Genomic DNA, 26,360 nt, shown 5'->3' with positions numbered 1-26,360 from the left:
CCATAAGTGAGCTTTCAGCAAACACCTGGCAACCCATAAGAGGGAGGCAAAAGGAAACATCAGCACGGTAAGATTTCTTTCCTCTTGAGTCAGGAAGCACAGTTCACATTATGCCCCGGCGTAATAAATGAGCTGCAGGCCAGTGGTGACTCATGAAATCATATCAGCAATCATTCATAATCAAATCAATGAGATGCACTCTGGGCGGAGGAAAGTAAGCAGGGCCTGGCGGACCTCGCCGTATTTTTCCTGCTCTCCTCGTCGCTCTACGGTGAATAGCGGTCCCCTGGATGAATTATTTGCCATATTTTAGAGCTTAATTGCAACTTCTAATTAACTGTGCATGCATAGATATATTCTATCATGTACTCTTTTTTTAACAGAGATTTTTTTAAGACTATTATTATTCTGTTTGTTATTTTAGAGGTATAACTAAGATAATGTATCAGGTGGGATTTTATTTGAAAAATATTAGGACAAAAGTCTAAAAATAGAGCTTAAAAGGGGCTATGCTATACTATGACAATTGAATGGGAAATTGTAGCAGATTTGCTATTAAAAATGATAAAAAAGATTTAATCATGAAATTAGAAAGAAGTTTAGGAAGAAAACATGTAAAAAGGGATTTTTGTGTTTGCTTTTTGGGGTTTTAAATTCATTTTGGGGATCAATACTGGGTAAATTCCCTAAAATGCTCAAGAATAAATATAAAATATAAATTTTAAAAAGCACACGCAAGTGAGTAAATGATTCATAATGGTACCGCAAATGTCAAATTTCAACAACAACAATTAAAATACCAACTGTTTTGTGCCAATTTCTCCACCTTGGTGAATGTAACCTTACAAGTTTATGTCTTTCTGCATAAATCAGGGCCCAACTGTGCCACCCAAGAATAAAAAGGGACGAAAAACATCACGGATTTAGTACTCTAAAATGTTTTCCACAATTCTTTCAGCTCCGAAGACGTATTAAGAAGCCGACTTTTGCGTTTGTGTCATCTAGGCGTTGAAAGTCTGACCATTTCATGTGTACGTCATTAATTCAATTAAAGTAATGAGCAGGGAGTGTGTAAAGAATCGAGCCCACGTTAGTTGATCCAAGCGATGACGCAGTTGTCGTCTTGAAACTTTGCAAATGTCACTTAAATGGGGGGTGAGTGGGAATGACCTAATGAGGTCAGAGAATAAGAGTAAACGTTGGAGGATAAGGTTGTGTCAGGTATTGTTGTTCTGTGGAATTAAAGGGTGTATGGCCACTCACTGAAATGTACTTTTTCCTGGTGGATATTAAAAACGTAAGATTTTATTTTTCAATATTCCGAGTGCATGGTGTGCAAAAACTGAGGCTCTCAACTGAAATGAATGGATTTCAAATCCCAGACGAGACTTACAATCACTTCCAACAGTTATCCAAATTTAAACCACACAACAACAAAATAATGCACTTATTTGTCATTAGAAATTTAGCCTGAATTATCATTTAACTGGTTGAAACGGACAATGAAAAGCCGTGCTAAAGAGTGGGTGAATATGCAAACAGAACTCCCACAATTAGAAGAGAATGGCAGCATTGGCTAAAAATACCCAGCGCCAACTAGCAAGATACGCTGTTAGGATTTGTCATATGAAAAAGTGCATACGGAGAGGGCAGGTAACATTGATATCATGACAATATAGAATTCGCACTGGAGCATAAATCGGATTTTTAAGGACCATTTTCATTTGTTTTAGTCACAGGCCCACTAAAACTATGAAAAAGGTGCGACTTATAGTCCGGAAAATACAGTACTTAAACAAAGATATGGAGAATGAAGACGTTTAGATAATACAGATTTAAGATCATGAAATGTTTCCTTTCAAACAAGAATATGATGATGTATTCTTTGTTTTGGTGATGCAAATGTGTCTTAAATGTCAGCCTTAAGAAATTTTGACTTAAGAGCAGGTGTCTCATTTATCTTTTAGCTCTAAGTGAAAAGCAGACTCTGAAAATTAAAGGATCGCTGAGTACACCGATTAATCTCGGAGAATGTTGTTGTGTATCATGTGTGGTTTCCACGGTAACCACTTAAAAAAAGGGTAGGAGTTATTCTGCTTTTGCATATTTAATGTGCCTAACACCCCACGAATATGACTCTGAAACGTAATCAATGCTATTTGGAAAAATGAAAACAGAGATTGTTTATAGCTGCTCTTTCATTCAATTTAACCTCTCCTTCAAAATCAATTGCTGGCAAAGTGAAGAGGGCGGTTAAGTAGTTGAGGGAATTAGAAGCATTGTAACTGTTGTATCCACCTATGAAGTGAGCTAGCAGCTTAAAATAAAATAAAAATAAAATAATAAAATAAACAATGAGAATAAAAAAATGCTAAAAATTGTAATCACAATATTGTTTTAACTTTGTAAGGGTTGGATCTCACACAAATTTCATTTAAACTGACCACAATCCTTAAAATCCAGTCAACCAATTACTTGTACAAGGGTACAAGGAAACCTGAGTACCCAGAGAAAACCCACACAAGGCTAGGGCAAACAAAGTCCAAACGAAAAGAAAAAAAAAGTCTGATAAAATCAAACATTTGGAGATAAATCAATAAAACTGTAGTTTTTGGCAGAGTCGTACCAAAATAAAAGTAAATGATGAATCAGTAGTACAATTTAAGGGTGATGGTTGAATAGTTGATGAAGTAAAGTGTTTACCAATGTCCTTGAAAACAAACGCCTACACGTGGTGAGTGCTCTTTGTTTCTATTCTAATGCTCTCCTTCCTCTAAAGTATTATCACACATTTGGACGCAATCCAATGTCAAATTCTCGGTTTTGCAACCAGCAAAGATATATTTTAGAAGTACAAAGACCTGTATTATTGTGTAGGAACAATAAACAGAGAGTATTTCACCAGCCTGAGGGGGCAATGTCTACCTTTGGTAGGCCAGCTCCTACTAGTGAGGAGGAGGAGGAGGAGCAAATGAAAGTGATGGAGCCTATCCCATCTAACTACGGGAATCAGGTGGGGGACACCCTGAATTGGTAGCCAGCCAATCACAGGACAGAAAAAGAAAAACAACCATTTGTGCACACTCATTTAGAGAGTTGGGCGAGCCTATTTTGCATGATTTTGGAATGTGGGAGAAAACCAGAGTAGCTAGAGAAGGGAAGCCTCGGGAAAACATGCCAACTCCCCACAGAAAAGGGATCAAACCCTCGATCTCTGAACTGTGGGCCAACTTGTCCACCAGGCCTATCCAGTACTATATTTGATTTAATATCAAATGTATTTTTGACTAGTTAGCATCAGTATAGTGAACCGTATTGTAACAGGTGAGTTATATAATAGTACAGAGTCTTAAATAGAGTCCAACGAAACGCTGTCCCTACATGGCGGTGATTTAGCGATGTTGGCAAGTCTTGGAACGCATGAACCTCCATGTACGAGGTATTACTGTAGATCTAATATCTGCTTTTCTACAAGTGTTTCTCCTGCAGTGTCAGAGTGTCTCTCCATGCAGTCCGATGTTGATGTGTGGTGCAGTTGCACTGTACTGCTGAGCTCATCATCTTCCCTTGGCCAGGCTGCTCGGAGTAACAAGTAGCCTCGTACAACACACGCACACACACCGCCGCCAGATGCGCTATTATCACACACACACACACACACACACACACACACATATTTTCTCATTCAGCCTGTTGAAATAAACATGGAATTGTTGCATCAGCGCACTACCCCCCCTCCCTAAAAAAAAAAAGAAAACACTGCATTGCTTTGCCAATGCAGCACTTCTGCTGGGGGCCTGTTTAATCGAGAAGTCATGTTGCAGTGGAGGGCTCCTGCTGCTGCAGTATGAACCAGGATGGCATCATGTAGCGCAGGGGTGGGCAACGTGTACCACGTGGGCAATAGAGCGGCCCGCCATAACTGTTAACTGGGCCGGCTGGATCTATAAAAGCATTGTACTCGTAAAAAAAAAAAAAAAACATGGACTTGGAGTGAAATTTGGGATGAAAAAATACCCTATGCTTGAAACTAAAAGGTTTGGTAGTTATGTAATAGCAGCTAGTTTGCTGGGAGAAAAGTTGCAGGTGATGTCATGCAGCTTTTTAGTCGGGGAAGTTGTTCCTCATCCCTCCTGTATGTGTGTGTGTATCTGGGTATTGCTGCATGAATAGCGTTGCAGGTTTGTCCATTGCAAATGATACACAGCAGAGGAGCAATAAAAAAAAAGATACTTGGCGTGTAATCCCAATCATGACAGGGGAGAAGAAGAAATATGTCGCTTACCACTTGGATTCTTGTTTTTCTTGAGACTCTTGCCACAAAGACACTGCAGCATATGCGTTCCTTTGCTGAAAATGTTCCAAAGAAACCACATTGATTGATTTGGGCGAATCCAGTGGTTCAAACACCCGGAGAGAGATGAGATCCTTGCGGTTGCATAATAATAAGAAGAACCATGGGAAGAATAATGACAACACAGTTCTCCACGTTAAACCGGCCAGTTCTATCATATAGGAAGAAGAAGAAAGGAGAAAAATAGATATCCTGTCTGTACGGGCTTTCTTGTGTTTCTCTCACGTGGCTTAATTCGCAACAAGGCTATGATTTCTTCTTCTTCTTCTTCTTGTGGCGTCCTCAAGTAGAAAAGGTACTCTTTTAATTGCATGTGTCGCACCGGGGAGGAGACGCCAGCACGCACACACACACACGCATGCACACGCTCGCACAACACTCACACACGCACACTGCACGACACACACACCGCCAACTAAAACAATAAAAGACAGCGGGCTTCTTCCGAGGAAGAGAGAAGCATCGCCGCGTTTAGTTCATCACTCTGGAGGAAGAGAGGAGGAGGAGGAGAAGAAGGAGGAGGAGGGTGGATCGACGCCGCGTCACACGCCAGGGGAGGATGCATCCTATGAAGACCCCCTGCTCAAGTCCAAATTTGCACCCCTAGTTAGAGTAGACGGTGCCCACCGCAGTTTGGCGTGTGCCCGTCGGGTCTCGCACCGCAGCCGTGTGGATCCGTGACGGTGTCAATGCTACGCTATTCCCCCCTCCCGTCAAAAAAAAAAAAAGTGCAGCTGTAGCTGAACATGTGCACGGATTTCTTTCCTTTTTTCCAGTCTATGATGGAAATAAAAGAGGAGGATGTGGAGGAGGAAGAGGAGGAGGAGGAGGAGAGGGGCCAATGGGAGGAGGAGGGCTCATACTGGAAAGATTGGCTTTCCATGATGTAAACACGTGGTTTGTGCCCCATCATGTCAGTGATGCTTAGATGTTGTATTAAAAAATAAATTAAAAAGTTATATGATTGATAGGCTTATTTTTAAGCAGGTATGTGTCATAAGGATTTTTAACTGGGGTACAGATTTTTTTGGGGGGACCTGAAGGCATCATGCATGACCCAAAAATACATTATAAGGAATGGAATCTTATTTTTACGACAATTAGGGTGCAAAACAACACACTACTAAAATTTGCAACACCATGGAAAAGTTTTTTTATCTCATTTAAGTGGGCTTGGATAGCCTCCAGCACCCCCGTGACCCTTGTAAGGATAGGAGTAGTGGAAAATGAATGATTGGATATTATAGGGTTGGTTTCTATAGTAAATGTGATGAATGGCTAGTGTTATAGTGTTATGGTGTTTTATATTTAATGGCAATTATTTCTGTTTTGGCTTTACAGGAAATCATGCAGTCAGTGTGTAGAGCACAAAGTGTTGGAAGCTATTTTTTACCCCCCATTTAAAAGGAACTCTGCATTCTAGCCTTCAATAACCGCTTTTTTAAATGCATACTATTGTTATGAGGTCAAATCTAGTCAGTGTGGAATGGGCACAAGTGGAGGATCTTTCGACCTCGGCCTTTCCATCGATCCATCCGCCGCAACGTGAAGTATCATTGCACCCTGGAGGATATTGTCTGACGAGCTTGTCGGGGGTTATTACAATACTTGTTTTTGATTGCCTAGGGCCCCTCGTGAGCTTTATCCAATGAACAATTATTTATTGACGCTTGAAAATAGATAAATCGATATATACATCTACTATATGTTACAGTATTGGTGGTTATCATGGTTAACTTTGGCTAAAATATTTTAAGGTACCTAAAAGAGTGTTGATCTCCAACAGCTAGTGCTCAGTACTCTGTCCGTCATCCATTGATTGACACTAAAAATAGAATGATATAGTTAGCTGGCCAGCTATTGTCAATATTAATTTGAAGTCAGTACTTGACTGAGGAGTGCAATGCTGGAAATGAAAACGTTTGTCTGTATGGATCGCTTTTTTTGTCGCGCAATGGAAACCGAAATTGCATGCTGAATGAATTCCAATTGCACTGGTTAACTGGTTTAACTCACTGTGACTGTTTCCACCTGTCGGTATACTCGCCGGCTGTTATTCGTGGTAAAAAAAACACACTACATGGGAACACTACACAATTAAACCCAGACACACATCTTCATATAACATAGATCTCATTCAGTACTTGTACACAGACACGAGATTCACGCTCTGGACGTACAACTGTAGTCGATTGATTGGTTCCTGTAGCGGCAACAAGATAATCAATAGTTAAGCTATTTTCTCTTCCCTATTTCACTAATGATCTGTCTGAGTAACGAAGCACCATGTTTTGCCCCTCATGCCGTCTTTATCCTATAACCTAGAGCGACCTCGTGGAGTTACACCTGTAGCCAAATCCTATTTAATATCAGCAAATATTAAAGTTCACATGCTCTGAACAACTGACGGTTTAAGTAATGTGAAAAAAAGCCATATAATGACTTTAATTTTGTCGATTCTATTCTGCTAATGTGACTTCAGATACAGACCTTACAAAGTGAAATCAAACAACTATTGGTTCATATAATGTAAAAAAAATAAGCAAAAAAATCGACTTTAAGCTCTTAGCATTACGATTTCTGTAATATTACATTGTGTGATTTAATTCTCATTACATTAGAACTTGTAATATTACAACTTTACTCTTATAATTTTACAATTTGTGACTTAATACTGTCTCTTTTTTTGTAACCTCTGATTTGGTAGATAATATAAACACCACAGCAAAATTCTTCCTCCAAAATTATCGTCAAACCCAAGTTAGAACTCTAAAGTACTCTGTACTTTCCTAATTTTTGTACCCTCATAATTCATTCCGCGGCTATGTAACCACCCTACCAGTCTGTTTCACTTCATTATTTATATCCTTTTATAGCAGCAACCTATCTGAGTATTAAGAAAAAGGCATTGAGTGGAAAGTGCATCTTGTATGTGCCAAATTGCTATCAAAACAGCCGCTTTTGGGGGTCGCAGGACCGCACGCTTAAAGCGTACTTCCGAGTCAAAGAACTCATCCCGGTGGAGCTCGGCAGTATTAATGGAGAGTGCGCTGCCTTAGAGTCCTTTTCTATTCCACCATCCATTAGTTGGCCCCTAAAAAACGGCTTTTGATGAATCAGGTAGGAAAGCTTTTCACGTTATGTTAGAGTCAGCCTTGCCTTTGCAGTGGCTTGAGCATACATTTCTTTCTTTGGAAATACTTTGCCTTCTGAACTAATAGTCTAAAACGGAATAGCCCAATAACAAATTATTGCAGTTTTATGAAATATGAAGACTTTACTTCAGTTTTTATCCCCAAAATAAATGTTTTCTCCAGGTACGCCATTGTCCAAAAACATGCTCATTGAGGACTAAATTGTCCCTAGCTATGATTGGTTATTTGCCCTATTGTGCTCAGGGATTGGTTGACCGACTTCCTAGATTGCCCATAGCTGGGTGAGTCAGGCTACAGCACCCCTGCAAACCCTGTGAGGCTACACAGAATGGAAAATGAATAAAAAGATGGTGGACTAACAACAACAGATGATAAAATTTGACTGAATACATTTGGTATGGTGTCAAATTGCCAAAATATAACTGCATTAAAAGTATAAAAATACAAGTAGAGGTGTGGATTACAGCAGGTTCCCTTGTCAGCAGCTTCCTCTAAACAGGCGTCCCCCCCATGGGACATGTTACCTTAGCCACTTTCCATCACACGGATAAAAAAAAACCCATCTTTCCAGTGACCGTGGGGAAATACAGCGACTCCTTCCTCGTATTTGGCCCCCATGGGGCCATTGAGGAAAATATGAGCACTTAGGTTGCTATTTGTCTCAAGCTGAGGACACCGCTGACATTGCGAACAGGACAAAAGTCCCAACGTGAATGCCAGATTAGATCAGTTTGAAAAATAATGCACTGTACATGTCGTCTTTTTTAGTCTGTCGGATTGAATCTATAAGAGGATTTTGTAAAATAGTTAAGAGCAGATAGCAAAAAATAGGATAGTTACTGTATAGGACCGCAAAATAGGCTTAATAACTATTACATCTGGCTATTTTAAATATGTTAAGCATCCAAGTTAGTTTTATCTTTGTGAATGTTATGAAAACAAGGCATTTTTATGATGTATTCATACAAAAATATTCATTAAAGTGGGTTCAATGGACAATTTCTACATGTGCCGTTTACATATTTTATAATGTTTCCCTTTTGACTTGGCTTTACTTTGCTGGAAGGAAGCAGAGCCTCTAAAACGCCTCATTATCTTTCATTGAGGATGTCGAAACGGTAATCATTCATTTGTGCTTGTCACCGCTGCTGCCATAGCAACCGAGAGCAGTAGAAAACAAAGCATTTTGTTTCTGACTACAGGGGGGTCCATACATTGTCCAAGCAGGTGTAACTTCATACTTGAGGCAAACTTTTGCGAGGTAGGTACACTCATCTTTCTTTCCCCTTTTTAATGGGAATAAGTCTTATTGGGCCTTGATGTATAGTTACAATTTGATATATTTTTGTGTGTCACAGACTATAAAATGTTATCTCACCTGGCCTATCAACCAATAATGCCCTGTGGGAACAAGTACCTCCAGCAGAAATGGGATCAAATTTCTTATGATTTTCACCGAAATAAGGTGAGAAGAACAAGGTTTTGCCCGCAGCCGATTATGTTCAAAATTACAATAATTTAAGCCATAACCAATCTAGCTTATTCACCGTGTTACAGAAAGAAATATACCTTTTATTCTGTCTTTTAATATTTTATTTTCTGTTCTTCTGGGGAACAAACTGTCGTATTCTCCGGAGTATAAGTCCACAGTTTTTCTGCTTTGACCAACAATAGTTTGAGGTTACTGTTTAAAAACTGTTAATATATTACTACAGTATGTGCCTATTTTGTCTGTTGTTCTTTTGTTTTAATTATTACTTTAGCACATAATGTTTGTTCTTGGTTTCTGATATTTTTTTAAAAATGTCCTCCAAAAATACCACTTATACTCCAGTGCTACTTACTTTCTCCCTTTCATTGAGCAATCATTGGCTAATGTAACTTATACTACCCCTAAAAACCCAAACTTTTTGGGACACAGAACAAATTCGGAAAGACAACATGGTATCTGAGACCAAACTACATGTTTCATGGTTTTATGTATCTCTGCAGATAAAGTCCATGCAACCAACACTGGACACAAAAGCCCCCAAGAAATATGATCACCTCTCTCCACAGAAACCAAAGGTAAGTCACAGTATTTGAGAATATATACTGCATAAAAGATAGTGAAAAATTCAAATATAATTATTTGTTTTTGATGTTTACTTGATTTTTTGTTCAAATCAATGAATTCTGCCCTAGACGTGTGAATTATAATAATAAGTTTGCATCCTTTACTCTTTGGTATTTTAAAGCAAAATTAGAATATAATTTAAGAAAAACATGTTCAGCAATAAGAAACTATTTTGTAGTTATTAACACTGAACAAAAACTTTAAAAATAAGGTTATCTAATCAACTTAGCATACTTAATAATGTGGACAAATAATGCGAAAATCTGTCAAGAGCAAAGATATGTACACCAGGAAGATTGAGAGAGAAAACATCTTACTTCTGGAAAGATTATCCCACATCATGTTGACCAGTGGACGAGTGGACAACAGGAATAGTTATGAGAGGAAAAGGTACGTGTGCAAGTCCAATAATAACGAATTAAAGTTGCTCATTATTTGCTTTGTGTTTTAGTCTCAACGTGGAAAAACGCCAGCGGGAATTGAGACAAATCAACATGGAGAATCAGAGTATGTTGACACGCTTAAGCCAGTCTAAGCCTCATTATGATGTAAAGAAATTGCACGGCGATTGGCTCCAAGCTCGCAAGTTGGTGGACGCCATCGCGCGTTATCCGAGTAGAAGTCAGCAGGTTGCCATTTTTCTTTTTAACACAATCACAAAAAATGGGAACTATATGCCTGTGACGTGTTTTTTTTGTTAAGTATTAACTCATTGGCTGCCATTAATGAATGAACTTTTCCAATAACAGGGTGAAGAAAAGGCCGGCAAAAAAATGACGACAAGGAAAAAAACAACCAATACGTCCACGGGCACAACAAATGTTGGCAAAATTGCAAGCGCAACAACAACAACAAGCACAGCGCAAGATGACAGTGAAGAGGAGTCTAGCAATGAAAAAACTGAAGAATCTAACTCACCATAATCTGATGCAGAAGGACGTCTTTTTTTGCCACTTTTTGTTTTCAGGCAAAGATGCTCCTGGTGAATTTTAGAGGCCCTCTTGACCAAATCCTGTGCAAAGATTAGAATAGTATATGATATTGTTCATGTTTATTAATAATGTGCTTGATTTAAAGCATTGATTTTTCATAATAAACTTATTTTGACCCCAAAGAAGAGTACAAAACAAGCATAGAACACTAATGGGTGTCCTACAAGTACTACAAGTGTATTGCAGTCAGGTGCTTCTTGTTTTTTGCAGAAATCTTATTGGTTAAACTGTCTGTGCTGGATTAGTTGTGAAAAAAAACTTCTTCATATACAATCAGGACACACACGTAAAAAAAAAACATCCACCCACAAAACTATATTAGAAGAGGCCTTTTTTATTACATCAGAAACCAAGAAAAAGTCAAAGTAGTCCAACAATAGACATCTATTAGGACGATCGTTTTTCAGATAACTAAAGCCTTAAAAACAGGCTGTCGATGGTCAGACAAAAAGACGTGTAAGTCGCACTAGAGTATCGATCGTAGTTCTTTTATTCAGATATCCATCTAGTCGCTACCGCCATTTGTGTTGAAAAATCATTTTGCCGGATGTGTCAGACTTTGACGCAGAGCATGGCATCCAGCAGGTTTCCCGTTCTTTTGATACCGGAGGCGACAAAGGCGTGGCTCTCCAAAAGCAGAGTGTATTCGTGGGCGCTTCTCTGCCTGCCTTGGCTCATGCTGAGGGCCTGCAGAAGGCCGCGACTGGGCCCTCTTCTACCCTCGTCCAGGAAGATCTCGCTCAGCAGGAGGCCGCAACCTGACGGCGTGGCGACAGCATCAGTAGATGGAACCTTTTATTATTTGATCAATCGTAACTGCGACTTATATACGTCTTTTCACTCTGACCACCGACAGCTAGTTATGTTATTTTTGGGCTATAGTCACCCAAAAAATATATCATTAACAGGTCTTTTTTGTCTGCTGTTCTATATTTTACAATTACTTCAGTATATATTGTTCCTAATTTCTGATGAATTAAAAAAATCTTTAAAAAATGCAACTAATCCTGTTTTTTTCCCCCTTTTCATTGTGCATTCTTTGGCTCATGCAACTTATACTCTAGTAAGATGATAAGTCTGAAAAATATGGATTACTTTGACAGATAATGTCCTTGATTTCTGATAAATTAAAAAACTTTCATCCAGAAATTCAACAAAAACCCTGGTTACTTGTGTATATATTTTTTTCCTTTCATTGTGTATTCTTTGGCTAGTGTGGCTTATACTTTATAGTAAAAAAATAGAGAAAAATACCTGGTGTGCACACTTCTGCAATTCTGCTAAGTAGGAGGTGCACTTTGTCATCAGGCCAGTCGTGAAGAATTCTAGAGAGGATGTAGAGGTCTGCTTTAGGCAAGGGATGCTTGAAGAAGTCTCCTGTTGGTATAACCACTGCAGCATTAGGGCATGAGCATATCGACAAAAATGACAAGGGTAAAAAATGACCTTGGACAAACGTCAGCCGGTCTTGATCGCCGGCTGGAATGAAACGTGGACTCATTTCCACCACGGCCGGTAAGTCCAGCACTGTTAAAGTCATCCCCGGGTACACTCTGGCAAATTCCATGGCCATTGCGCCTGTGCATCCTTAGGAAAGAAAGGCAAGATAAAGAATTTGATTAGAAGACGTAAAATAGGAGATTTCTAAAAAAAAAAAAACCAAGAATCCCACCTCCAAGGTCACATGCGCTCTTGAAGGCGGACAAGTCAAAGGCTGTGGCCACTGTTCTCGCAGTCACTTGAGCAAAACTGTGCATGGCTTTCATGAACCTAAGTTTGCCATCCTGGCTGCTGGAGACAGTGTCCTGTTGGTGCAATACAGAGAATTTAAAAAAAAAATGGTGCACACAACAGTGCAAGTTAGGAATTTGGATGCATTTTGATTTTCACCTGGACCCTGTGGTGCTGTTGGACACCCTCCCGCACGGCGTTCTCCAGGTGGTTGAAGAGAGGCCATGTGGATTGGTCGCAGTGTGCCAAGTAGTCCAGTAAGGAGGATGGGGCATCAGACAGTAGGACGCGCTCTGATAGTTTAGTGTTCTCGTAAGCGGGCGTCTTAGAGTCTGTGAGAAAGGGACACATTTTTTTAAATATAGTATATAATATATAATTTAAATACAGGAGATCAGTGGGTTTTTTTCAGCAGGACAAAAACATTTAAGATTTCTAAATGATGAAGAGATGAAAAATGGTGGACTAACTTGTTGTTTTCAACAATTTGAGTGACAGGCACGCCTCCAGCAGACGCTCCGTTCCCTTGAGGGAGGTGTTTAGCTCCAGGGCCACCTGATCCACGACCAATCCCGGCTTGCGCTTCAGCAAGTCAAACAGGCCCAACTTGGATGCGGTAAAAAGAGCCTGCAAGATGTTTTGTTTTTAGACTCAGTGATTGCAATTAGCAAGATTGAACTGTCTACACAAAAAGTCAAAAGTATGCATCCATGCTCACTTTGGATGCTTTGAATCCGTCCATCAGTTGAATGATTTTCTGCAGGTCGTCTCTGGCCTCCTCACTGTCATCAGATTCCTGGCCAGCGGCCTCCGGTCGGGTTTCCTCGCAGTGTCCGTGCAAGGTGACCTTCAAAAAGTCAAGATTAAGATCATCTTCATTAACTAGGAAGGATTTTTGCACCAGATTTGGAGAATCTGCAAATACCAATCCCGTAACCAGGAAATTTATTTTGAAAAGTATTATATACTTTTAGCATTTGTTTCTAACTCATTAACCGCCATGGCAAGTGATCATATTTCATTTGTATTGGAAATGCTAACCTGCGAAGGGGTAGGTCCAATTGCATCCCTTTGTTGGTTGTATATTCGGTCCATCTGTTTGCAGAAGTGGTTTAGGGGGAAACCCACCACGTTGAGGAAGTCTCCATGCACGTATTCCACCAGCATCCCACCCAATGCTTGGATGCCATAGCCGCCTGCTTTATCCCTGACACACATACAAAATTGCACTTAATATTTGGGAGGAAAGAATAACTGCAGTCACCAGATTTCCACGTCACCCGAGTTGGGGTCACCTGATTTTGAGAATATGCCGATATTTTGGACCGTTTTGATCATTTAATGCCCCATTAAAGGAGGAAAAGGTAGAATAACTCACATTGGTTCACCGCTGTCAATGTATTCCCACAGCATGTCTTCAGAGAGGTCGGCAAATTTCACCTTAGTTTCTTCATAAAAGTCCACGATCTGGAAATCTTTGATAGAGGAGGTGTTGTTAATTATTATTATTTTTGTTGTTGTTGAGAATTTGGGTCCTGGTGTGTTTTAACACAACTTACCTGTTGTCTCATTGCAAAGGACAATGGCGACGCCCGTGAAGACGCTGTGTTCCTTCCCACTCAAACTAAAGCCAGACCAGAAGAAAATATTAGATACATATATTTGACAGAAAAAAAGAGACTGTTTACCTTGAGAGCATTCTGTATGCATCTTGCTTGTCTTGTGGCTTCTCCAGAATTGTGCCATTTACACTCTGCAGAAATACATAATTCAAACTTTTTTCCCCATATATATTCACATTACACTATTGAAACAAAGAAAGAAAAAAGTCCCCAAAAATTGCAAGCAAGATCAATTTATAACTGTGATATATTTTTAATATGCATTACATTTACATAAATACATTTAACAGTACTTACCACAATAGTGTCCGCTCCGATCACTATGTCAGGAGTTTTTAGGTGATTCTGGAACAAAAAAAAAAAAAGAAATATTAAATTCCATACAAACTCAATGTAACCACATGGCCCAGTTGGTCTTTATGCAAAAGATAATTGATAAATATACGTACACAGGGCATCCTCCTGGCCACCTCCAGGGCCTTCTGCTTGGCCGTCTCCACGGCGTACTGTTGAGGCGCTTTAAAAAGACCCTTATCAAGGGTTTCTTTGAACCAGGACGGGACCACCTCAAAGCGCAGACCCTACCGGAAGAAGACGGGTGGGACGTGAGAAGAGATCTCTCCAGTTTTTACAATCATTAGCCGGACTCTTACAGCATTACGAAGGATCTCCAGTCGCCGTGGAGACGCACTGGCCAGGACGACCAGTTTGCCGGCCAGTTTGGAGATGACAGGGTTCAGCACCATGGTGGTCCAATCACCTTCCTACTTCCACACGCTGAGGAAAAAAAGATCACAATTGGGTTTTTCAAAATACATGTATTTAATTGAAGTATGAACTCATTGGCTGCCATTGACATGTGGGCCTCCCAATCAATTAGGACAAAGAGGGATGGCAGCAATCCTGCCATCAATGACAGTGAAACATGATTCATTCCCAGTCGAAATGGATTTGACGTCTATAACAAAGAGGTCCAAGGTTTAGGGATGTTGATAAATCTTTACAACAACATTTGATTGCAAATGTTTTTTGGATGAGCTGCAGAACACGCGCAGTTTACTTGGCGTCAAATTCATGAACTTGGCTTCAGTGTGGAGTCGAAATCCAGCGATCGATAAATATGCACGAGTATATAAGGCATGCTTTACATATTTCAACATTCTTTTGACACGGTTGAACAATATTTAAGGCTTTTATTTGCCAATGTTTGTCAAGTGACAACAGTTCTCTTACCTCCACAAGCCCGGAAGTTCGCGGACTTCGACGTAAGGGTTACGTCATGACGTAACACGCCGGCCCGATATGACAATGATACTCTCTACATATCCAGTTTGCTCATATCAGTTTTCTGAAGTTTTATATCCACAAATAAAATTTAAAAAACAGTCTCAAACCCTCTCATGATGACCGTGTTAGTAAAGTATAGTAAGGAACAAAATTAGGATCCAATAATCTTCATTTCTTTGCTCCAGACATACAATATTGGTGGTTTTTATTGAATTATTTATTCTGTAATCCAATAATTTTTTCATAGGTTTTTCTAAATACTGCTATCACTGTCACAGTGTTAAGACTGAAGTATAGTTCCATTCCAGGAATACTTTTTTTGTGCATAGGATGATTCATAAATACATTTGGTTGTGGAAATATTCCTAAAAAAATCTGCACTTGGATGTTCTGGGTTACGCATAGGTTACATAAAAATGTCTAATTTTGCAGGTTATCCACTAGGTTTTGTACTATGCACCGTTAAGAGAAATGTCCTGCCTGCTGTGCAAATAGTGACGGGAGTAAAGTACCAAAATAGGCCAGAAAAATACCATAACACTGTTCTGTAGATGTTTAGCAACTGTCCAATACATTGTAATTTGTATTGATAGAGAAAAACCTTTAAAATAATCATCAATATTTGCAGGATTAACCATGATGACTCTGAAACAGTGTAGTCTTTATTTTCAAAGCACATCACAACAAAGCAAAGAAGATATGATTTCAGAATTCAGAAAAAAATAGAACACAGATTCATACATACAGAGAATGTGAAAATAAACAGAAAATGTATCACTTAAAGTGGATGCCGCATTTTATACTCTATTAACTCTTTTGTTAAACCTACTTTTTTGCCAATCCTATCATGTTGGCGATGTCATATATCGTAAGAAAATAAATATGTCGATGGGTTTTAGACCCACTCTTGTGGATGATTGACATTGCTTTACAAGTGCTCATCGTTGTTATCGTCATAGGTTTTGTCCAAAGCCGTCGCCATGGCGACCGGCTCAAAGCAAGACCCCGCCTCGTTCTCCGGCGATTGACCCGCTTGCATGCAATCGTAACCTTTTCCGGACGAATTGCCGCCTTTGCGATTGCGTGTTCCGGGTTGGTACAGCTGCATGGCTGGGCGGTCCTGAGGAGAACAGTAAAGGAAATCAGTTTAAGTGAATAGCGCCAGCTAGTGCTCGAGATGGGAACTGCCAAAAAAGTATATATAGGCTGAACACAAGCTTCTTGTGTAGGCCAAATTTAATGATATTTGTAGGACACAGATGTAAAAGTGGCGATCCGGGGGCCAAATTTGGCCCGCCACATCATTTTATGTGGCCCGGGAAAATAACTGTCTGTATAAATGTATATTAAATTTCCTGATTTCCCCCTTTTTAAATCAATAATTGTCATTTTTTAAACCATTTTTTCTGTGTTTTTAGTTCAAAAATAATTTGGTAAAATCTAAAAATATATTTTAAAAAAAGCTAAAATAAACATTGTTTTAGATCTATAAAAAACTGAGTATTCAGGGATTTTAATCCAGTTACCACAAGTCCCGATGTGGATAAAAGACAAAAACAAAACCCATCGCATGCTCACCTTTTGGCTCACCTTGTTTCGAAGGCGCTCCTTCCTGTTAGCCATCTCGTCCCGCTCGCCCTTCATCTGCTTGTCTCCGCTGTCGGGGCAGAAGACGTAGGCGTGGTGATGGCCCTCCTTCTTGGCTCGGTCCTGGCAGTAACCCTTACCCCACTTGGTCTCATCTTTACGCCGCGGAAACTTATCAAAGTCGTAGTGGTGCCTTTGACGCTTCCTATCGTCGTCTTTGCCCCGATGCTCTTTCTCTCGTTGCCGGCGAGGTTGCCGTTGCTCTTTGTCGCTTTCGGGTTGACCTCTACTGGACAGACAGTGACAAAAGGTCATAGGGTCACATGATAATCCATAGTTTCAATATGACAGATTCCATCAGTCTTACTTTTCCTTTGACTTGATCTGTCCACAAGATTTTTCCCATTTCCCTCTTTCCACGTCCCCGACTTCACTTTTGTCCTTGACCCGGTCCGAATCCAGGTCGTCATCCCTGTCGCTCTTCTTCAACAGCTGGTGGTCCAAAAATAGAGAAAAAAAAGAACCATGTCAAGGCTTGTTCTTTCCTTTTGCAGGAGATGCGCTATCAACCTTAATTTTAACATCTTTGTCAGAGAGTTTCTTCTGCTTCTCGGCTTCTTTCCGTTTGCGCCGCTCGTCCTCGCGACGCTTGCGTTTCTCTTCCTCCCGTTGTCGTTTCTTCTCAAATTCTCGTCGTCGCCTCTCCTCTCGCTTCTCCTCTCGGATTCTCTGCCATCCATTTTGTGCTGTTATTTATTCCTCATTGTGGAAATCAATTCTGATGTGCATTTGTGTGTCTCACCTGCTTCTCCATTTTCTTGTTTCTGATGTACTCCAACAGGGGTGTTGTCCTTTTGGCTGGAATTGCATGATTGGATTAGATTATAAACTCGGCTATCAGGCTAATGAGTTCCAAAGAAAATTATAATTTCATTTAAGCATATTTACATGACTGACATACACAAAAACAGAGCAGAACTGTGTTTGCAACTTGCTGAATCTTCCTCTGAGAGCTAAATTTGAAATCTTACCAATCAGCTCTCTTGTTTTAGCCTCGATTTCCCCCAGAAGAGTCTCAGGATTGGCCATTGACTTCTCCTCATCACAGGAGTAGTTCTCCAAGAAGCGCTTATATTCCGGATCTGTGGGAGGAAATTAGACAAAAAAAAGTAAGTGTGTGGCTCATGCAAAACAATTTCAGTCTTTTTTGGAAGTACTTTGAGAGCCGTAAAAGTGTTGCATTGAAAAGAATCAATAGAAATACTATCTTTCTCTTTGTAACTTTTGTATTTAGGCATGAATAACAAGATTATGTGGCACAATTTAAAATTTTGGTCAAAGAGAAAGCTCTAATAGCTGTTTATGTGAGAAAAAATGTACAAACTCATGCCTAGAAACTACGATTTTCTTTCACACATGGTTGACATCTTTGGATTGGTATAGATGGGACAATTTAGTCTGAGGTTACCTTCCTCAATGCTCCCGGCTTTGGCATCTTTCTTTTTGAGTTTCTTCTTGGAGACTTTCTGGAAAGGGGCAAACTCTACCACAGCAGGAAACTCTTGACCTGAAAAAATAGTCAGCACAGTCAACAATGCATTGAACCTTGTATTAAAGGGGGTCACCTTTGCTGTCAATGAAGACATAGCCATCAAATCTGTCTCTGAAGAGAAGGATATCATCCTGGTTTTTAAAGTTGATGTAGGCTCTGGAGAACAGATGCGGGTACAGACTAGGGACAGAAGGAGAAGGTTGTGAATAAAAATATTTGTGAAATATGGAGGTGGCTGTGTGGATATACCTGGGATCAGAAGGGAAGAATTCAAAGTAATCGTAGGAAGGAAGCGGGCTGAGTTGTTCTTCTAACTGTTCCTTGGTTAGCTGAGGTGGGAGCCTTCGAATCACCACCTGTCAGTCAATATACCACAAATCGAAAGAGAAATGTAAATAAATGCATAATAAAAATGTATGGTTAAACTGATTTGTAAATAGAAAAAGAGGGATATGTTCTGCTTTGTTGAAACTACGGGAATAAAAACCCTGGCTTTGTGGGTGCATATTTAAAAAAAACGGTTTCATCGAATCTCTGTCCATGGTGCTGAAAAGCAGTCGCTGTCCGCCATATTTTCTCCGTCCAACGTAAACAGAACGAGAGCACTCTGATCACATCGTACCTTTGTAAAAACCTCTTTCTTCTCCTCTTTCTGTTTAGGAATGTTGTCCTGGTCCCCGGAGTTGTCCCGGAACTGTATCTCGACGAGGCATTTGTCTTTGTTGGCCGTCATTTGCTCCTTTTCAGACCTCATCTCACTCCATTTTCCTTCATCAAGCGTTCTCTGTGTGCACGCGATACTTACAGATGCCGCGAGAACATGGGACAGCGCACAAAGTTCCTTTTCAAGACGTATTAAAACCAATTCGTCATGTAGAATATTACATTATTTGTTTGTCCTACGTGCTAAACATCCCTAGCCTTGTAGAATTTCTCATGTTATTAAACACAAAACACGATTTTGTTCTCATATTTCATTGTATCTTTTATTTTTTTTAATAAAACAAGCACACATTTTAAGTACAGTCTATATTAAGTCATGACAATGTATTCCAAAACTTAACAAATTTGAATTATGATCTGGTGCACTTAATCCTGAAGGCAAACACTCCTGAAACGGAGCCTAATGCAAACAACAATGTCGTCAACAGTTGTTATTCACGATTAAAATATACTATAAGCCAATTAAAGACAAGGATTTATGATTTATTGAAATGAACATGCTTGTAGTCTGTGATGCACTTCTTGGGTCATAGTGAAAATCCAAAGGAGCAATAAAAAAAAGTGAGTCTTTCAAGTTGCGAGGTTACATTTCCCCCCCCCCAAAAAAGGGAACTTCATCCTAAAGAGCCCCAAACAAAGGCACGTTCTAAAGGCCCACACTTTGAGGTGCGTCTTCGCTATCAAAGCTTTGTCGTCATCACGTGCTGGTGTCCGAGAGGGTGTCCAACATGACGTCGCTTTCGTACATGTCGCACTCCAACGTCAGGGACAGTCGCAAGGGCATGTCTAGCACCATCTTGTCCTGGCTGGACAGCGGCGTCTCCACCGTCATGGGGCTGGCGTCCTCCGGTCGTGGTGAGGTACGCGACTGGGAGGACTCGGTGGCGTCCAGCGCCTTCATCAGCGTCTGCGTGTTGGAGCCGCCTCGCGCTTTGTCGCCGATGTCGGTGCCTTCGAGGCCAAGAGACAAAAGTCAGTCAGTCAGTCAGTCGGTAGTGATGGCTACATACATTCAATGGTTGGAATCCCCTGGTTAAGCAACCAATGGAGTAAGCCTATTCTTTCAAAGCTGGATTTTTAAAAAAATATCATTAATAGTGCCACGTACCTTCGTAAGCGTCCGCTTCCCCAATATACATATCGATGCAGTGGCCAAGCATGGTCACAGAAAACGTGTCGTCTCGCTTCAGTCCAAGTGCCTGATAGGAAGGGGTTGGGAGAGAAGACCTTTTAGTAATTTAAAGTTGAACAAAAATTATGTTTTTTTTCACCCATCTTTCTTAATGGAAGGATTTTTAGATAGTGCTCTTATTTGACTGGACTCTAAAGGCTTATGCCATGATATGGGATTTTTGCTGTCAAACAGTGCCATCGTGCAGCCAAACACGATTACTGCTTTTACAGTTTCCTGAAAAAATGGTAGATGGCGCCATGTTGGCTCCTTGAAAAGTATATTATCTTGGAGTAAAATAGTTTGAGCACCCCTGGCTTAATCTAGCTGATATTTCCTATCATTTATATACATATATATATATTGAATTATAGGGTAAAACAGTGCAAATGTATTTTATTCTCATGTTTCAACTTAAGACTGAAGTTTGGGTCGTTGTACTTTGTATTCATGTGTTACGGATTCACACATGATTTTGTCCTGCACTTGTGAGAAAGAAAAACAAAATGAAGAATTTCTAGTGAGCTCCAACATGAGGTAAAAAAGGGCTACCGTGTGGAAGTAGTCGATGGCGCTCTCAAAGTCCCCCATGAGGCTGTGCACGTATCCAATTGCAGCGTAGGTGGAGGCATGTTGGGGAATGAGCACCAGTGCCTGGCGATGGTACTCCAAAGCTTGCTCGTATTTTCTGCATGCACATATTTGATCAATTTATATTCTAGCAAAATTTCAAAATGATCAACCTGCAGGAGTGAACCTACTTGAGTTTGCGACACACGTGACCCAGGTTGTTTAACAAAGGCTCCCACTTGTCAACAGTCACCTTGAATGGATAGATCGAACATTAAAATTACGGGTTGTGAGATCATAAAAAAATATTTTGTTAATTCAAGCAGCTACCTCATTCCCAATAGCTTTTATCTTCTCCATGGCGTCAAGAAAATACCTCTCGGCCATCTTCCAGCTGAAAACCATATCACCCATCTTTATACAGCGCAATTGCCATTTTATGAGAACAAGTAGTGGAGTATAGTACTTTGACTTACTCTCCATTCTGAAAGGCAACCACGGCCACCTCGTGAATGACAAAGGGGTCCTCTGGAGCGATGCTGAGGGCTTGGCTAAAAAAACGCTCGGCCAGCTTGGAGTTGTTGGTCAGGCCGTACTCCAGGCCAATGTACAACATTGGCAAATGGCACCTGGAAGAGCAATTCAATTCAATTGTCAATTTACAAGTACCATTGTACAAGATGGGATACTGAAAAAATAATATATCGCCCAAAAAGAAGAAAATATACATTTTGAAGTCCTTAACATACCCTTTCATCAACTGTGCGGCCGTGAAGTAAGCAGCCATGGCTTGATCATGTTCGCTCTCCATAGCAAAAGAATGTCCGTAAGCAATCCAAGCAGGACCATACGTTCTCTCCAAAGTGGTGGCTTTGCTGCAAGACACGTAAAATACCAGCTTGGCATCCACTTCAACCGAAAACTGACTTTTCTGGCGCAAAACTAATGCCAGTACCTGAGATAGCGACGTGCATTTTCATTTTTATGGCCGACCATGAGATAGTAGCAGCCCACGGCGAACCAGGATACCTAGAAAGACAATTTTGTCAGCTGAGTATGGCATAAGTAATGGCATCAAAATGGTTTGGAAGGAGTGAGTGACGCTTACTGGGTTGTTGGGATACAGGTCCACAAGTTTGTGTGATAGATAAAACAACTCTGCACAAAAAAAAGGAACATAAAAAAATTATTCATTTTCAAGTCTTTCTAAGTTCAAGCTTATTACATTACCATTTGATTTTCCCAATTCTACAAGAGTTCCGATATGGACTGGTAAGCAGTTGGCATGGAAGGGGTCTTTAACCATCACCCTAAAAAAACAACAGATGACAAAGTAAGCCAAAGGTATTATGAAAACCGGGTAAAATGTGTGTTGACTCACGTGGATGTGAGTTTGTAACACATCTTGAAATCACAGTTGTAATAATGCCTCTCGGCCAGGGACACCACCACGTCCAAGTTGTCTTGCAGGTCGTTGACCATATCAGGCACCACCAGGTCACTGGGCTTATTGTACTGCCAAGACAAGTGGAAATGAGCCCAAGGAGCTCCAACAACAACAAATCTTGATCTTTCCATGCATGTAACTCCATAAAAAAGTACCTTCTTTAACTTATTCTCAAATAGGAAATGAAGTAGATCCTCTTCTTCCTCTGTGCATTGCTGGTTCAGTGGCAGTGAGTCGAGGAATTCTTTCTCTGTCAAAACAAGGAATTTGATGTTGTCGAGATCCAGTCATTGAAAATTTCTGGATTAAATTTATCTGCAACTATAAGGCACTTTTTACCTTCTTGCGCAGTTAACATGTGGTGCGACGTAAGAAGCTCAAAAGCTTCAAAGCAGTAGACGTCCAGTTTCAAGGCCTCTTTATAGCTGGAGGTGGCTAACGGGCGATTGTCCATGGCGTCATAGATCTTGCCACGAAGTAGACAAATGGAGCTTTTGATCTGGGAACAACAAATGGAGTCCACTCTCAATACAACACTTTCTCCTTACTACAGAACAGCTCATAACTTACAGAAGCAGCAGACATGTCCCAATCCTTGTTGGCCTCAGGTGTTCCGGCCTCTTCCTTCACGCTTCTTTCCAGCAGTTTCTTGCAACCCGCTTCCTCCGATAAGATATCCAAGGCCTGCTGGAACTCTTTTGCTGCATACTAAAGCAAAAAGTCACCCGGCGTCATTTTAATGGTACTTTTACCTCCATTCCATCATTGTTTCATCAGAGGGGAACTTCCATAGATAAACACAACCATGTGCAAAGAGTAATTTAAAAATACAGGGTGAGGTGCAGAATATTTTATATCATTATTATTATTTTCTATAACTTTTGAGGTTTCCAAGCATGTCCAAGCAACTTACATGGCATCTTGCAGCAAGATATTGACAAGCTCCATACAGCTGCAGAAAAAAACAGCCACATAGCAATTAAAATTGGTGCAGTTCAAGTTCAAAGTATGATTTTTGACAATATTTTAATAGAAATACCTTATCAAGTTTCCTAGAACGGAGTGCGTGCGAGGCTCTGTGATACTGTGACGTCAAGTAAAGGCACTGAGCAAGCCAGTAGATGTCTTGTGGATCTTCTGCACACCAAAAAGAGAGAAAGATAAGTCGGTCATTGTCATGGAAGTGGCTGTAGGGCTCCTGAAATAATTTCAGAGAATGTTATGCAGCTTAAAAAAGAAAATAAAAGTGCCTCTGTTTTGGGTTCCTCCACTGGGATATTTCTGAGGAATGTCCCGATCACATCTTCTTACTCTGAGATCTTTTACAATCACTTGTCTTGCCTGTAGTTTGCTGGGATATGCTCCAGCACCCCCAGTCAGAAATGGGATGTTTTTTTAGTAGTCTGTTCAGACTGACTTTTCCAGTCTCTTTGTGTGCCCCAACTTTTGCTGACACAATGACATTTAAAATCACCAAAATATACACCGATCTGATCCTTATTTTGAATATAACATTGCAATTTTGCATTGCATTCAGTTTTCTTTTCAGATTGCAGATCGCACCACGTTATTTATTAAAATATGACTCTAAACATGACCTAGTTGAGACGAGCTAAACAACTTACCATGGGAAAGAGATGCGATCTTGTCCGCCCAAAACAGCGCGCTTTGGTACTGTTGCTGTAATTACACACACACAAGGTGCACATTTATTCATAATAATAGTTTTTTGGAACATTCCCCGATTCGGATCTAAGCTAAACCTTGCCAGGACGGATACAAAATTTTCATTGCATTCTCATTACCTGATCGATGTACTGCCGCACCCGCTTACGAAGTCGGTCAAGATTCATTTCAAATTGTATTTTCGCGCAGATTTCCCAAATTTTAAATGCATGTCATCGTTAAAATACGTCAGATGTCGTAGCTTTGTCTATACAACCCATGGAAATCAAATCTGCGGTTTTCCCTTCAACTGCGCTGCCGTTGTTTCAATAAAAGTCCACCGATGGGAAACAAAAAGGATTCCGCGAAAAGGTTCCTTCTGAATTCAAACTCCAATTTTTCATTTTAAACTATGCATATAGTATTTGTATGCATGTTGTTTTATTATTTATTCACCATTCAACTCAAGGCAATTCAAAGTGCATGGTGAAAAGCCACAAAACAAGAAAACCCCAAACAAAACCCACTAAATATTAATTCATTCATTTACTGAACCACTTTATCCTCACTAGGCTCGCAGGGGGTGCTGAAGCCTATCCCAACTGACTTCAGGCCAGAAAACAAAGGGCCTGGAGAAAACCCACACAGGCCCAGAGAGTACACGCAAACTCCGCAAAGTGAACTGACCTTTGACCCTGGATTTGAACCCAGGACCCAAGAGCTGTGAGGCGACACGCTAACCACCCAAGACACCGGGCTGCCACCCACTAAATAATTGCTAGAAGAATAAATACATTAATCAATAAATTAAAAAACATACTCTTTTAGTTTTAGTCTTTACAGAGCATTTGTACACCGTGAAATTTCCATTAATGATATTTTAAGATTAATATATTTAATGTGAGTAATGACAAAAACTAAAATGCATGAGAATTGAGAACATTTATATTTTTTGAAGTACTGCTAATTTCAAACACCTTTAAAAATGATATCTATAAAAACAAAGGAGTTATTTGTCATATCTCAGCAAACGTGTGAAACATGCTCTATTGATTTAGTTTCAAGACAAAGAGGAAAAAATACCACCCAGGCATGAAAGACTTAGAAATAACAATGCAGCTTTGTTTGTTTGGCTTGACATCAGCTACAGAACTTGCTAATGAGAATAAGGGAGGGGATTTATTTGATTCATTTCTTCATTGTTTTGTCTGAAATGTGTATATGTGAAAAAGGCAGCCCCGCCGTCTGGATTGCAGCGGTCATACACACACGTGAGACAAAGATCCTCCATGTTTTGTGACGTCGAGTGGTTGAAGACAGGACTTTGATCCGACCCACCGACAATTCTTTGTTGTTATTTTTGGGATTTCTCATGGGCTTAGCGTGAGAGCGCAGTCGACAGACATTTCGGCTCGCTTACCCGCACATGCGTGAGCTAAAACACACTTTTATTTTTTATGGCAACATATTTGCTGTCATGTCACTCAAGTGGATTTATGGCTAGATCAAGGCTATGATTGACACATGGCTTAAGGCAGAGAAACTTGTCCAATAGTTGAGGATAACGTATTAAACTGTATATATTCATCCATTCATAATCTGATTCTTTTTTTCTAATTGGAAGGTGAGCTGTAAGAATTTTATAGTGCCTAAAAAACATGAATTTTAACATATAACTTCACTTTTACTTTCAATGGCAGGTAGAACTACAAAACGCTCTCCATGGTGCTTAAATATTCTATCGGTCCTATTTTTGTTTGGTGCGCCTGGAGATTTTTTCTAAAGTAAAATAAAATTCTATCTCCCAAAGACAAAGAGCATCTAAAAACTATTAGTAAACCCACAATCCACCATGGCTTCTCAGTATTTGACGGCGTGTACAAACATCGTTTAATGTACCTGAATGTGTGCAAACGTTCTAAAAGTACACAACAAAAATGTGCGGGTACAAACAGGAGTCAAACAGCTACGTTTTGCGAGAATAAACGGCAACTGTTTGATATCTGGCTCCAAAAGTAACGCTGACCTTTTGCCCTCTGCGAGATACAAAACAAATGTTTAGCCCGCCGACGGTTGGCGTCGCCGGCGTGCGTGTCGCTCTCAACTCGGAGGCGTCACATCAGACGCGGCGGCTGTTCCGAACACGCTGCCGACGCTCCTCTCGCAGCGCGACGCTGACCTTTCCTCTTAACCCTTGCCTGGCTACGCTACGATCAAACCGTCGCGGCTAGCTATCGCCCGACGTGGAAATGATATGCATCTCCCGCTGCTCCCATGGCAACCGCATTGACTTTATCGTCGACTGCCTTTGATCCCGGCAGGCTTTGATTCATTTCTCCTTTCAGCCTTTTAGCTAAACATATCATGCGGATTTGGAGCTTTGTTCCT

The 26,360-nt window shown here is 40.3% G+C and overlaps 5 protein-coding genes across 11 annotated transcripts in view; 1 reads left to right on the top strand and 4 right to left on the bottom strand.

The window, feature by feature from the left end:
* Nucleotides 1-5,092, bottom strand: part of fgf14 (fibroblast growth factor 14) — a 38,703-nt gene extending 33,611 nt beyond the window's left edge. Inside the window, exon 1 of the mRNA XM_077727555.1 lies at nt 4,286-5,092. Within this exon, the coding sequence (XP_077583681.1) occupies nt 4,286-4,376 (91 nt within the window). The 5' untranslated portion in view covers nt 4,377-5,092. The remainder of the gene's footprint in view (nt 1-4,285) is intronic.
* On the top strand, nt 4,433-10,786 carry cfap97d2 (CFAP97 domain containing 2). Of its 2 annotated transcripts, XM_077727558.1 has the most exons (7): nt 4,433-4,649; nt 8,712-8,770; nt 8,868-8,974; nt 9,502-9,576; nt 9,897-10,015; nt 10,077-10,254; nt 10,375-10,786. In XM_077727558.1, exons 3-7 carry the CDS (start codon nt 8,876-8,878, stop codon nt 10,546-10,548), a joined length of 645 nt encoding a protein of 214 aa, XP_077583684.1. In that variant the 5' UTR covers nt 4,433-4,649; nt 8,712-8,770; nt 8,868-8,875; the 3' UTR covers nt 10,549-10,786. The 2 variants fall into 2 exon arrangements, with proteins under 2 accessions (XP_077583684.1, XP_077583683.1); XM_077727557.1 differs by lacking the exon at nt 4,433-4,649 and having other exon boundaries at nt 8,658-8,770.
* A 145-nt stretch (nt 10,787-10,931) lies between these two features.
* Nucleotides 10,932-15,272, bottom strand: asmtl (acetylserotonin O-methyltransferase-like). The gene is made up of 15 exons (XM_077727559.1): nt 15,204-15,272; nt 14,624-14,747; nt 14,420-14,551; nt 14,268-14,315; nt 14,037-14,101; nt 13,899-13,972; nt 13,727-13,823; nt 13,390-13,555; nt 13,067-13,195; nt 12,819-12,975; nt 12,508-12,680; nt 12,290-12,422; nt 12,064-12,204; nt 11,872-11,994; nt 10,932-11,375 (listed from the first exon to the last, which is right to left on the bottom strand). The coding sequence occupies exons 2-15, from the start codon at nt 14,714-14,716 to the stop codon at nt 11,170-11,172; spliced, it is 1,737 nt and encodes a 578-aa protein (XP_077583685.1). The 5' UTR covers nt 14,717-14,747; nt 15,204-15,272; the 3' UTR covers nt 10,932-11,169.
* A 625-nt stretch (nt 15,273-15,897) lies between these two features.
* On the bottom strand, nt 15,898-19,210 carry upf3a (UPF3A regulator of nonsense mediated mRNA decay). 5 transcript variants are annotated; one of them, XR_013327942.1, is made up of 11 exons: nt 19,019-19,210; nt 18,646-18,752; nt 18,470-18,576; nt 18,313-18,411; nt 17,876-17,986; nt 17,647-17,702; nt 17,415-17,573; nt 17,212-17,336; nt 16,985-17,133; nt 16,836-16,914; nt 16,233-16,377 (listed from the first exon to the last, which is right to left on the bottom strand). XR_013327942.1 is itself a non-coding variant. In XM_077728802.1 (10 exons), exons 1-10 carry the CDS (start codon nt 19,148-19,150, stop codon nt 16,186-16,188), a joined length of 1,386 nt encoding a protein of 461 aa, XP_077584928.1. In that variant the 5' UTR covers nt 19,151-19,210; the 3' UTR covers nt 15,898-16,185. The 5 variants fall into 5 exon arrangements, 3 of the variants coding, with proteins under 3 accessions (XP_077584928.1, XP_077584930.1, XP_077584929.1); XR_013327943.1 differs by having other exon boundaries at nt 16,234-16,377; nt 16,848-16,914; XM_077728802.1 differs by having other exon boundaries at nt 15,898-16,377; nt 16,836-17,133.
* Nucleotides 19,211-19,368: 158 nt separating this feature from the next.
* On the bottom strand, nt 19,369-26,087 carry cdc16 (cell division cycle 16 homolog (S. cerevisiae)). 2 transcript variants are annotated; one of them, XM_077728734.1, is made up of 18 exons: nt 25,999-26,087; nt 23,933-23,987; nt 23,347-23,444; nt 23,221-23,259; nt 22,878-23,015; nt 22,647-22,806; nt 22,463-22,557; nt 22,242-22,375; nt 22,091-22,170; nt 21,969-22,018; nt 21,816-21,889; nt 21,610-21,735; nt 21,337-21,489; nt 21,191-21,254; nt 21,052-21,113; nt 20,843-20,978; nt 20,228-20,318; nt 19,369-20,070 (listed from the first exon to the last, which is right to left on the bottom strand). In XM_077728734.1, exons 5-18 carry the CDS (start codon nt 22,890-22,892, stop codon nt 19,817-19,819), a joined length of 1,494 nt encoding a protein of 497 aa, XP_077584860.1. In that variant the 5' UTR covers nt 22,893-23,015; nt 23,221-23,259; nt 23,347-23,444; nt 23,933-23,987; nt 25,999-26,087; the 3' UTR covers nt 19,369-19,816. The 2 variants fall into 2 exon arrangements, with proteins under 2 accessions (XP_077584860.1, XP_077584859.1); XM_077728733.1 differs by lacking the exon at nt 25,999-26,087 and adding an exon at nt 24,113-25,978.
* Between the last annotated feature and the right edge of the window lie 273 nt (nt 26,088-26,360).

This window comes from Stigmatopora nigra, chromosome 11 (genome assembly GCF_051989575.1).
Source record: "Stigmatopora nigra isolate UIUO_SnigA chromosome 11, RoL_Snig_1.1, whole genome shotgun sequence".
Taxonomy (NCBI): domain Eukaryota; kingdom Metazoa; phylum Chordata; class Actinopteri; order Syngnathiformes; family Syngnathidae; genus Stigmatopora; species Stigmatopora nigra.
This window is presented reverse-complemented; position numbering and strand designations above follow the sequence as displayed.

Excerpts from the sequence above, each read along its gene's own strand:
- cfap97d2 (XM_077727558.1), top strand. The coding sequence starts at position 8,876 with ATGTTATCTCACCTGGCCTATCAACCAATAATGCCCTGTGGGAACAAG. Across the intron at positions 9,577-9,896 it reads TCTCTCCACAGAAACCAAAG|AGCAAAGATATGTACACCAG; the intron begins GTAAGTCACAGT and ends AAATCTGTCAAG. Across the intron at positions 10,016-10,076 it reads AATAGTTATGAGAGGAAAAG|TCTCAACGTGGAAAAACGCC; the intron begins GTACGTGTGCAA and ends TTTGTGTTTTAG.
- asmtl (XM_077727559.1), bottom strand. The coding sequence starts at position 14,716 with ATGGTGCTGAACCCTGTCATCTCCAAACTGGCCGGCAAACTGGTCGTC. Across the intron at positions 14,552-14,623 it reads TGGAGATCCTTCGTAATGCT|GGTCTGCGCTTTGAGGTGGT; the intron begins GTAAGAGTCCGG and ends TTCTTCCGGTAG. Across the intron at positions 14,102-14,267 it reads TCGGAGCGGACACTATTGTG|AGTGTAAATGGCACAATTCT; the intron begins GTAAGTACTGTT and ends GTATTTCTGCAG.
- upf3a (XM_077728802.1), bottom strand. The coding sequence starts at position 19,150 with ATGAGGTCTGAAAAGGAGCAAATGACGGCCAACAAAGACAAATGCCTC. Across the intron at positions 17,134-17,211 it reads CAGATCAAGTCAAAGGAAAA|TAGAGGTCAACCCGAAAGCG; the intron begins GTAAGACTGATG and ends CTGTCTGTCCAG. Across the intron at positions 16,378-16,835 it reads GAAACAAGGTGAGCCAAAAG|GACCGCCCAGCCATGCAGCT; the intron begins GTGAGCATGCGA and ends TGTTCTCCTCAG.
- cdc16 (XM_077728733.1), bottom strand. The coding sequence starts at position 24,160 with ATGAATCTTGACCGACTTCGTAAGCGGGTGCGGCAGTACATCGATCAG. Across the intron at positions 23,445-23,932 it reads GATCGCATCTCTTTCCCATG|AAGATCCACAAGACATCTAC; the intron begins GTAAGTTGTTTA and ends TTTGGTGTGCAG. Across the intron at positions 22,376-22,462 it reads TTGAGAATAAGTTAAAGAAG|TACAATAAGCCCAGTGACCT; the intron begins GTACTTTTTTAT and ends TTGTCTTGGCAG.